Source organism: Cibotium barometz, chromosome 31 (assembly GCF_041138505.1).
Source record: "Cibotium barometz isolate CiBa-2024 chromosome 31, ASM4113850v1, whole genome shotgun sequence".
Classification (NCBI taxonomy): Eukaryota; Viridiplantae; Streptophyta; class Polypodiopsida; order Cyatheales; family Cibotiaceae; genus Cibotium; species Cibotium barometz.
Genome location: NC_141076.1, coordinates 19133025 through 19145314, shown reverse-complemented (window position 1 = coordinate 19145314; position 12290 = coordinate 19133025). Strand labels below are relative to the sequence as shown.

Sequence of the window (12290 nt, the reverse complement as noted above, 5' to 3'; positions counted from 1 at the left end):
AGGTGCTATATCATACTTCTACCTACAACAACACATTCTATCTATCTAACTAAGATTTTTCAACATGAAGGTGGTAGTTCCATATGGACAGGTATCATTCACATATGGTCCGTGGCCAATGCATAGTAGCAACGAAACCCGTTACAAATCATATGAAACTGACCGAAACTTTTCCGAAACGTTTCAGAATATGAAACTCGTTTTTTATTCACCTAAAATTTTTAAGGCCCAAAAACTTTACATGTCAGTTTCATACATACGCATTTCCGAAGCGCATTTTTTCTTGTTGCTTGCCACTCGACTTGCACACGCACGTCCTTTCCTGCCTGCCAATGACTGGTCGACCATCTTGAGAAGGACGCTTCAACCTTGGCCATGGCCTAAATACATATTTTCATGTATATTCTAAACTTATATTTTTTAGATTTTTTGTATGAAACTTTTTTTTGACATTCCTTTTTTGCTTAGTAGTGACTAGTTGACCATCTCAACAAGGACGCTTGAGCCTTGGTCATGGCCTAAATACATATTTTCATGTATATTCTATATTGAAAAATATATATATTTTTGCATTTTTTGCATGAAACATTTTTTGGACGTTTCAAAAAAATATGAAACTTCTGAAACCTTTTTGAAACCCGTTTCAAATCAGGCGTTTCTGAAACTCCTGGTAACTATGGGCCAATGGGAGCAGTTTCAGGGTAACTTTTGTGAGGTTTACGAGTCCACAACTGCTGTTATACACATTTGGAGCCTGGACCCTTTTTTGGCCTCCATCAAGCCCCAATCATCCTCAACTCTGGCTGCTTGTGTGGGTGAGGACCTCTAAACTATGCCAGATAAGTCCTTGGAAAACCTGTCTGCTTACCTTATAAAAGTAATTATTTCTGACATCAATCGTGAAACAATAACACAAGCGGCAAGTGCCATCAAAATACATAGGTATACACATGCTGATAGGACAGTAAAAGCAGCAATAGTAGAGCCTAGCACGATGGTCTGTGTTGACCACAATGCAGACGACCACTAAGGCACAGGCCACTGTGAGAACGGGACAAGGCAGCCACAAAGTGACACACTAGATTAGTGTAGGTGCACAACTATAACCTGGGCAAAGGCCTATGATAATGTGCAGGCCAGGAACATAAGAGCAATATTGGGCATTAGACATGAGACAAAATCAGAACGGAAGAATGATGCATGTTTGGCAAGGTTAACTTTTAAGGGAATGTTTACAGCCCCAAACAAGTCCTGGCCAGGAATGATGCATGTTTGGCAAGGTTAAGGGAATGTTTACAGCCCCAAACAAGTCCTGGCCAGGTGTCTAACAGTGTAAGCATAAATTATGGGCTGGGAAAATGTAAAGCGGCCCAAGCAGAAAAAACTCAATCATTTGGGTCCCCTGCTGTTGACAGGATGAACAGCCCACAAGTGTCCAGGGCAAAGGGGGTTCTGGATATGTGCACACACGTGTGCATTTTTCAGTTTTTCTTTTTTGGAGCGGGGGGGGGGGGGGGGGGATTATGGCAGTGGGGAGTGAGTTGCTATAAAAGGGACCTCCTTCACCAATGCAAGCCACCCATACATTTCAAAAATTAATACACTGTTCTACGACACTTTTAGTTTATTTATGACCACAAAGAGAGATCGTAAGGTTACCAGCAACTGCCTGTCTCTTCTTTGCCGCCTTGGTAAATATCAGGATGTCATGAGGGTTGGCAACCTAGCAAAGTCAATCAACGTCTACACTAATGAAATGTGAAATTGTGATGAGCCAAAAACAAATAACAAAGCAAAAAATAAATATATCTAACCTTTCCTACAAATTTTTGCCCAAAACGCTGAGGGTTTATTGTTGTGTATCCCGTATAGTCTACCTGCACAGGAAGAAAAAAACATAAGAGCATTCACATGCCACCTAGCCATTTGACACCAAAAACGTAACTATGTTACAGTCCCTTGATGAACCGGTATAAAGAAAAAATGCTAACCTTTATTCGAATCAATGGAAGCTTCAATTCGGGGCGGCTGACCACCTTCCCATTTGCACGACTAATCAAGTCGTGCACCTGTGATTTAGATCCAACATCGTCATTTGATGCAGAGCAGGCTTTTGAAAGTTCTAAGCGGCTTTACAATCAGCTCCCACCCAATATAAGGGAAGATCTCACCACCCTCCTGGGGGGATCTCCCCCCATCCACCGAATAGTGCCCACCGCAACCCCCCCCCCCCCCCCCCCAAACACACACACACGGGAGATGGTTGTAAAGACCTGCACTGACTACTGCATGTATATATCCATTGCTTTAAAGAATGAGTTTGAATGAAACAAAAAACATGTTATACTAGCTTGCTCAGATGATTGAGTACAGCTTCAGGATCGTTTGAATCAAGGTCAGCCTCATCCTTTAAGGAAACCTTGCAGATAAAAAACGAGAAAACAAACTTATTGATTTGAGATTAACCCTGCCTTTTCAGTGATACTGCTGCCGGCGTGATAGTTCACTTACTTCTGTGAACTCAAAAGCCCTAACAGAGTCCAATGGTATTTTTGTAGGTCGATATTGGCTTCCCTGCATCAAGTATTGATCATACAAAGAGCATTATGATCCTGATATGTGAAGCATTAGCAAAAAATGTAAACATCTACAGCATAACAAACATCATTGATGTAAGTAAGCATATTAAATATATATATACATACGAACGTATTAATCCTAAAAGGACGCACAAAGGCGATTAGACGTCTGTGCTTGCATGGCAATTAGACATCTGTCTATTGCATTGGTCGCCTACATATCCGAATCACAAGCATTCTTGCGTGGCCATTGGGTGTCCACATGGCTGTTGTGTACCCATGCGCTGGTGTGCTTGCGTGTTTCAGTCTAGCCTCATGCTTGCTTGAGGGTGGATCTTCGGACATAGCTATGGTTGGGTGGTGAGTTTACTAGCTACCATTCTGTTTTGATGTCACACATTGTGTTATGATGGTTGTTGTAAGCATGCATGTCATGCAGAGGTGTGAGTTTATTTCATGAAGGGGCCCTGTGGGGAGGGGGGCTGGTTCTATTTGGGACATGCTCTTGTTGCTATTTTGATATATGTAGATAATATTGTGCTAACCGTCGATTCTATTAAAGATCTTCAAAAGCAAACGAGTGCACTAGAAATCTTTTGTGAGCAAAAGTAGTTGGAGGTAAATTTTCACAGAATAAAGGTGATGGTCTTGCATACACGAGTGCACTAGAAATCTTTTGTGAGCAAAAGGAGTTGGAGGTAAATCTTCACAGAACAAAGGTGATGGTCTTGCATACTTGAGTGGGATTGAGCAAGCATGAATTCACATACATAGGGGAACGAATAGAGGTGGCGTAATCCTTACACATACTTGGGGGATACTTTTATCTACCCCTGTGCGCCGATGTGGCTACTGCATGTCTGCACCCAGCAGAAACTGGTATAATTTTTTTTTAGTGAAGATGTATTTATATTAATAATAAGAAAGGAATACATATAAACTGTGGGATAGTCTTCTCAAACAATCAAGAGAAGAACTACCCACAGAAACTGCTCAATCCAAAATCCTCTTAGTGAGTAGTTTCATTGTCTCTTGACTCCGGTCTGTTTACACTCACCAGACCAGCAATGTTAGCTTTCACTATACAGATAACTTTCTTAGGATCTACACTTTGCATGCCATCATTAACAAAGACCAGAGTGTTCCTCGTAGACCAAATCATCCACAAGCAAGTGAATCTAGTATAATTTAGGTTGTAGCCCACATCTTCCCTCTAATGCAGAACATGACTCAGTCCTTGTAACATCCAGATACCCTTTAGAGTAGCCCTTGACCATACCCCAATTACTATGGCATGTGTGGATGTGTGTAGCCCTACATTCATGAGTGAGATAGATAATTGACATATTCTTGTGTGATTTCAGAGTAAAAACTCTGTAATGATGGACATGAACCTTCAAAGCACCCTTGTGTGATTTTAGAGTAAGCACCCTTGTGTGATTTAAGAGCTAACCCTTGTGTGATTTTAGAGAACACCCTGTAATGATGGAGACACAAAGCACCTCAAGATGATTCCGATCAAGCTTGTAGACTAAAGCCCGGTTCACAAAGAACGCAAAGACTTGGAGCAAGTCTGATGTGACACTTTCAGATTCATTGCCCAATCCTCCAAGGCTTGGCTGCTGGCATATCAAATCACATTCACCTACACGATAAAAGCGTCCAGCTATCTAATGGTGAAACCCCAAAAATCATGTGGACGTCCCACAAAAGCCAATGACACCTCCTGGATTGTCGGCACATGGCTTTCTTTGCTGCTGTGCTGCCCACAGTACCCCCCCTGCCCTGCCGAAATGGATGTGAAGCCCAGAGGCTTGGGCAATTCTCAGTGCACCCGTAGAGCCTCTCATGGCCTGCCTCATGGGCAGGCGCCCGTTTGTAAAACCTTCCTAAGATGTCCACTCTTCTTACCCCACCTTACTGCCCTTTTGAAGCAAGAATTGTGGCAAAAAATAGCAATAGCCTTTGATAAGATCTATCACCCAACAATGGTCCTACCTGTATTTATGGGATTAATAGCCTATTGAAGCCATCTTACTCATCCCGAGTGCCTAGCAGACCGACACATTTCTAGACCTATATGACCCAGTCAATACGTCACAAGACCTCATTGAAGCCATATGGTTGTTATCTCTATAATTCTACAACTGCCACATTATGATAAAAACTGTACCTTTATCTCCAGTAAAAGCACATGTTTTGGTTTTGCTTCACCATCAATCAGAGAGGTCGCTATAGAAGACCCTGGTTGTGACAAATGAAACCCCATCCCTGCTACCTCCTACAAGAAATCGGCGACATCATCATGAGGGGCATACAGTAACATTAAATGCATCAAAAATGCAAGAAAAGTGGCTTGAAAGGCGATTCAATCTCACCTCTGGATCAACCAAGCATTCATGTTCATGCCCCCAGACTATAAAATCCAGAAACCGTGGCAAAAAATGCTCATTAATCGCATTTTTTGGATTTGTTTTCACCCTGTTGCATGGGGGAAACAAAATGAATTTTTCTTTGAAATCAAGGTGGCCCTTTCTGCCAACAATAAAGATAGCGAAAAAAAACCTGTTTTGATGAAGCACTAGTATGTTGAACCAATCAGAAACCGAAGAGCCATCTTGCATTTCAGGGCGGATCCACCGCACGGCATGAGGAGTCTATTGACATCAAAAAATACATGGAGCAAGCACTTATTGTGACTAACAAGTGGTTATATTGTTGCAGAGCAGAAATTCTGACCTGAAACATGCGATTCAGACGCTCATCACGAATATTTCCAAAACCATACAGTGCCACCTTTGTTGCACCCTGCACACAAGCATACACACCACACACTGACGATAAATAAGCAAGTGCCGACTGCTTCACAATCTCATCTCTGAAGTCCCATGTTAAATGGGGTTTTGGCTTGCCTTTGTGAAAAGACAGACTTATGTATTGAAATTTTAGCGAACAAAATCTTTTTTGAGAGAATTTTTTAGAAAAAAAAATATATTCCAGCATCTTCCTCACCCTCCTATGGAGTACAGATCCGGGGGCCTAGCCTAGATCGTCACAGTCGATCAGGACACAGATACGATGGATGGAGATCGATGGAGAGACCACTTGTGTTCGGGCTAAGGCCTCGGTACCCCATGAGATTATCAGAGCCGAGATGGGAGCACCACCGATCGTAGTCGAGGCTCTTGCCAGATCAGTGTCCTTCATTCATAGCACCTGGGAGCTTCCCCGACACCGGTATGCACAACTTGCTTTAGAGTCCTCTCATCAGCTAGCCATGGAGGGAGACACTTCATGTTGGTATGCACAGATAGCATCCTGGTTTGAGCTCCATGGGTTCAGTTTAGACAGACTTCCACCCTTCCACTACTCTTTGGAGTCACCCTCTCTCACCTTGACACATTCTGAGATTAGTAGAGTCATCAGACAAGACCTCATTCAGTTGGACACTAGGAGGACATGGCTAGAGCCCTCACAAGAGTTGGGGACGAAGATGGCTTTCTATAGAGACCATCTTCTCCGCACCACTGAGGATGGCTTGGTACTTAGACCGAGCTACATGGATACCCATCTGTCTCATGGATTGAGGTGCGCCATTGGGCAAATCCGCACCTCTTCACATCAGTTAGAGATAGAGACAGCCAAATTTAGAGGCATACCTCCAGGGGACAAGATTTGTCAGATTTGTTGGATAGAGCCAGAGACGGAGGAGCACTACATCTGTCGCTGCATAGCATATTATGAGATTCAAGGGCGCTACCATTGCCTTTTCAGAGAGGGATTTGGACCACTGGCTAGAGTCATGGACTATTGTGATCAGAGATGCTTGGGTTTTTATCTCCTGGAGATCCGTAGGCTCAGAGAGTCCATTATCAGGAGCAGACGCCCGACTGGCAGGGAGTCCAGACAGAGACAAATTACTGACTTCTTTAGAGGGACTACCCGGGAGGGGACACAGCCGACAGCCCCCAGCACCAGGCACCCCATGGGACTCTAGTTGAGAGAGCTATCCAGTTGGGGATATCCAGACGCCCGAGGGTTCGCGGATCCTCACATCGGAGACGGTGCGTACACCGGAGGATTCAGAGCATCATTGCGAGGCATTGGGCTCGTCCGACTAGGCATCTCACTATGGCAGATATCCAAGCCATCCGGCAGAGACCCATGCTAGAGCTCCTAGGATGATTGCCACTCCAGCCATATACTGTTGTACTCACTGTCACTTTTGTACTCCCCCATATTCGTGTATTCATGTATTCATGTATTCATGTATCCACGTACTCATGTACCCCATTTTGACTAGTAGCATTAGCTTCCCACTCTCCCTAGTTGCTGCTTTCGGATACTGATGTATTGTAGGGCTAGATACTTACCTTCAGTTCTTTCTTTTCTTTTCCAGACAATGTATCAGATGTCACATGGTTGTAACTTTGGTCTCATAGGTCACTTTGGCCTTTTGAAGACGTTAATATAACATTTCATTTCATCTCTCTCTCTCTCTCCCTCTAGAGATTGATGAGGGGATATGCAGCCCTTGGCTTGCTAAAGAGGCAATGCTCACAGATACAGTTTCAGGAGCCGAGGACGAAGCTTCGGCTATTTGATACTCTAGTTACACCTGCACTACTGTATGGTGCCCCCATCTGGGGTCCCAGCTTATACCACAGGAGGAGACAGAGGAAAGAGCCAGCCGAGACAAATACAGAGGAGGTATATGATGGGTGGAAGCCAATGGAGAGGCCCCTAGTGGCGATGATCTCGCACATGTTTAGAAGTAAGCCATCAGTGCCACATGAGATTGTGTGGGCAGAGATGGGGGCTGCACCAATAGTGACAAAGGCTCTATTCCAAACAGTGACATACTGGCACAGGCCATGGGAGCTTCCACTAGATAGATACCCCCGGCTAGCCCTGGAGTCCTCCAGACAGCTGACACTCGAGGGAGATATAGAGTGTTGGTATGCACAGGTAGGCACTTGGTTTGGCATGCACAACATGCAGATGGAGACACTCCCCCCGTTCCAGTACACCATAGAGGCCCCGTCATTTTCTCTCAACCGCACAGAGGGGAACAGGGTTATCAGGAAGGACATTGTCAAACTGGATACTCATAGGACATGAAGTTCACCTAGTCGTCCACTGGGGACGAAGATGGCCTTCTACAGAGATCACCTCCTATCAAGGTGGAAAAGTACGGTACGGTATCCATTCAGGTACGGGTTGAGATTTTGAGGTACGTTAAATACATAAGGTCCATAAAAACAAAAAAAATATGCTGTATAGTGAACATATATATACAAAAAAAACAATTCATTTCTGAACATTCAACAACAACACAATTACCAAAATGAGAGCTCCATCTCTCAACATGTTTCCTTCACTATCATACTCTCAGCTCTGGCTCTGCAATGGCGGCGACCACAGCGGCTGGCACCGCATCATCATCATCTCTCGCTGCAATGTCTGTATCAATGAGAGGAATGGCTATGTTCGCACTTTGCATAAGTTGGCTAAAATCGGCAACGGTAGCCAGACTAGTGTTTTTTTTTTGGCCCAAAATGTTTTTAAAAACTGCCACGTACTTGCTAATGAGGTGATAGCTCAAGTGGTGAAGGTGTTTGCCTAGGACCAAGAGGTCTTGGGTTCAAAACCCCCCTTGGTGCTTTCTCAGCGGCATCGCCTATAGGTGGATAAATAAGCGGCTAAAGGCGGGCGCCCTATGGGCGGTGAAAAATCAATAACTACGGGAGGATCTTGGGCCAAAGGTCAGTCGCGGGGGGGGGGGGGGGGGGGGGGGGGGGGGGGGGGACTTGCCACGTACAGTTCCATACAGTACGATACAGTACCGTACTGTACACTAAAACGTACCTTATAATAAGGCATGAACTACTTATGCACCTTGCCTCCTATCATCTATGCCTGACAGAGGATCGTTTCATTATCCGCCCACGCTACATGGACACACACCTATCTTTTGGAGTGAGATGTGCGATCGGCTACATCCACACCTCGTCCCACCAGCTGAGAGTGGAGACTACCAGATATGGGCCCAGGGCGGCTGCACCAGAAAACACGATATGCCAGCTCTGTCACATAGAGCCCGAGATAGAGGATCATTACATATGTCGATGCCCTGTATACTATGAGATTCGGGGGAGGTTCCACTGCCTCTTCCACGTTGGGTTATGACCACTTTCTAGGATCATGGACTTCCCAGATCAGAGATGCCTGGGAATTTTTCTTCTAGAGCTCCGCAGACACACGGAATCCTTAGTGAGATCCAAATCAGCCGTACTTGCTCGAGGACCAGCACAGAGAGCTCTCACCGACTTCTTCCATACCAGCACTCCGAGGGCCGATCCACCCACCATACCCAGACCACAGGCTAGTGCAGCAACTCGGCCAAGAGGTGTGACACTCCACAGAGCCACTGAGTTACGCAAGGCTCGACGCCCCAGACCCCATGGCCCTCACCCAGGGCCACGCCACCACAGGAGGATCTCGGCCATCATCTCCCATCATCGCAGGACCTTCTCGTGCCGGCTCAGTTTTACCACCTTGAACACCATGTCACAGCGGCCCATGAGGGATGTATTAGGGTGATATGAGAGCTCACTGCTCATGTACCTATATCAGATTTTGTAGTTCTAGATTTTTGTTATCTTTCTTTAATACTATTTTGTACCCAGGATGATGTACCTCATGGATATGATGTAACCTTTTGGTCTCATAGGTCATTTTGGCCTTTTGAAGACATTAATACAACTCTCTCTCTCTCTCTCTCTCTCTCTCTCTCTCTCTCTCTCTCTCTCTCTCTCTCTCTCTCTCTCTCTCTCTCAAACACGCCTCTGCCTGCCTCCGTGCGCACCTCTCTAGGTTGCTTCGCTGCCCTGTGCGCAGGCCACCTCGTTGCTCTACTCTGCCCGCCTCTCTACTCCACCCACCTGCACGCCTCTGCCGGCCTCTGTGCGCACCTCTGCAGGCTGCCTCGCTGCCCTGTGCGCGAAAATGGCCATGGAGAGGGCATGGACTAGCCCCCTTGAGCCCTTAGGCACGAAAATAGCTCATTGCAAGAGCCATTTTCTACACACCTCTCAACAAATGATTTTATCACCCGCCCGGCGTACATGCATGTACACCTATCAAATGGGATACGTTGTGCCATTGGACAGATCCGGACCTCATCACACCAGTTGCGGATTGAGACAGGGCGATATGTGCATTAGATCTTGGATGACCGCATTTGTCAGCTATGCTACCAGGAGGTAGAGATAGAGGAACACTACATTTGCCGATGTACAGTCTATTATGAGATCCGAGGGAGATATCACTACCTCTTCCGAGAGGGTTTTGGGCCATTACGCAAGGTCATGGAGTTTGAGGATCAGAGATGCCTGGGATTGTTTCTACTTGAGCTCAGGAGACACAGAGAGACCCTCTTGGCAAACACGAGGCCGAGCCATGATGTACCTAGACAGAGGACCCTGACAGATTTCTTCGGCACCAGCACCAACAACCCAGCCCACCCACCTCCTAATACCTCCTCCATTGGGCCATCAAGGCACTGACCACGCTCCTAGGGAGTCACCACTGATAGAGCAGTTATCTTATGTCGTGCTCGTCGGCCACGCCCACCAGGATCTCGACCACAGCATCCTCACCATCGCCAGTTGTTGGCTTTCTTCAAGAAGAGGGCCACCCTCCGAACCACCAAAATATACCTTGGAGATGACCTCAGCCCCCTCCAAGTGGAACACAGGAAAGCCGGGATGGTTCAGGTTATGGAAGCCCGCAAGGCAACAAAATGGGCCGTTTATCGTGATGACCGAGTCATCATCACGGATAAACGCCCCACATGACGGCGAGGGGTCTATGAGACCACAGATGCATTGAGGATGGAGTATGGAATCGCAATGCAACTCTATGGTCATGACACAAGAGGCTTCATAGACACTTACATAGATAGGGATATTATCTTCTACACAGAAACGCATCAAAGCGCTGAGAGAGGGCTACCTAGAGTGGAGGGTGGAGACAGCTTTCAAAGGACAAACACGCACCATTAGGGGAAGGGGGGGGGGGGGGGGGGGGGGGGGGGGGGGGTTGGGGTGTTGTGGCTCGGGAGGAGTGGCATGCTTGTTTTGGCCTCATTTGAGAGGCATGCTCACAATGGTTAGACACGATGAGGAGGCTCACTTTATGTGGATGCAATTAGCCACGCCTGGCTTGAGAGTGATGCATATTGTAGTATGCTACTTCCCACAGAGAAAATCAAAATATGCATGCAGGTTGACAGAGAAAGGGGAGACTCCATACGCGCCATTATTTGTAGACATTGCAAAGTTCTCCCAACGAGGAGAGGTCCTCCTATTATAGGAGACTTTAATGCACGGACAAAAGGGGAACAAGTGCAGACATATGACTTCCAGGGAGATGCCATTATGTTGTCAGAAATTGACTTGCCTGAGATGGGCCTCCAGAGGGCCAACCAAGATATGGGGAATGCAACACCATATGGTAGACATTTCTTGGAGATGGGGGCTATGCATGAGCTAGCTATATATAATGGGCTGTCTAGATGGCCGCAGTCGGCGGATAGCCTTACATCTTTTCCGCACGGGGGAGGCACTAGTACTATGGATTACCTCATGGGGTCTCCCACTCTTATACCACACATCCTAGACTTCACCATCCCTCCTCCCCCCATACTTGCTGACCACACATTACTTTCTTTCACGATCTCATGCCCCACCTTACCGCCCACACCCCCTGTCACCACCTTCACCCGGATTCATTTCCATCATGATCTTGACCACATCTACGAGGACCACCTCTCCAGCCGCATTACAGCTCTCGACTTATCCCTCCCTATCTCTACCATTACATCCCAGCTTTCCTCCATCATCCATGACTCCACGCATGCCAGCTTCCCCTACACCACATGCTCCACAACAAGTTTGCCAATGGGATTCCAACCCCAGAATGGATTGTATGATGAAGAGTGCAAAACCACCAAGCTTCGCCTCTTACACGAGAGGGAACATGGGCTGATTTCAGCACATAAGATGCAACGCATCTTCCGTACACTCACTCGCAGCAGAAAGAAACAGGCATTTCTAGCGAGACGAGAACAAGAGTTATACCAGCTCTTTTTGAGCAAGGACAACTCAGAAGCTTGGCGCATTCTTGAAGAAAAAAGAGCACCTACACCTATCACAAATCCTAGCCTTTGGGAAGCCTATGCACGACAGTTGTATGATGTGCCAAACCAACCTATACCACAAATGTCACACATCCCTCGCCCTACATCATCTTATCTCTTTGATTCCCCCAATGTCACTAGGGCTCTTAAAAAGCTACATAATGGGAGAGCAAAAGATCATGAGGATCTACGTTCGGAACATTTTGCCCACGAGCACCACGTATTGGCTCCCATTCTTACCAGTCTTTTTAACAAAGCACATTGTGAAGGCTTCCCACCCTCCTGGACTACCAACACCATTGTCCCCATCCACAAAGCAGGAGACCCCATGGACCCAAGTAACTACAGGACTATCATGATTGGTCACACAATGAGCTTCAAGAGAAACTTTTCCACACTGGACCATATCTTTACTTTACGGGCTATCATAGACGAGGCAAGGTCCTCAAAGAGACATGCGTATTGCTGCTTTGTGGATTTCCACAAAGCCTTTGCCTTTGTCCCTCGAC

At 46.3% G+C, this 12290-nt stretch overlaps 1 protein-coding gene across 1 annotated transcript in view; it reads right to left on the bottom strand.

Moving 5' to 3' along the window:
- Window positions 1-12290, bottom strand: part of LOC147620579 (double-strand break repair protein MRE11-like) — a 92195-nt gene that overhangs the window by 37289 nt on the left and 42616 nt on the right. The window contains exons 6-14 of the mRNA XM_086824818.1: window positions 5319-5387; window positions 5145-5236; window positions 4958-5060; window positions 4753-4860; window positions 2512-2574; window positions 2372-2419; window positions 1992-2069; window positions 1815-1877; window positions 1660-1723 (exon numbers count right to left, since the gene is read on the bottom strand). Coding sequence (XP_086680944.1) covers window positions 1660-1723; window positions 1815-1877; window positions 1992-2069; window positions 2372-2419; window positions 2512-2574; window positions 4753-4860; window positions 4958-5060; window positions 5145-5236; window positions 5319-5387 — 688 coding nt within the window. The remainder of the gene's footprint in view (window positions 1-1659; window positions 1724-1814; window positions 1878-1991; window positions 2070-2371; window positions 2420-2511; window positions 2575-4752; window positions 4861-4957; window positions 5061-5144; window positions 5237-5318; window positions 5388-12290) is intronic.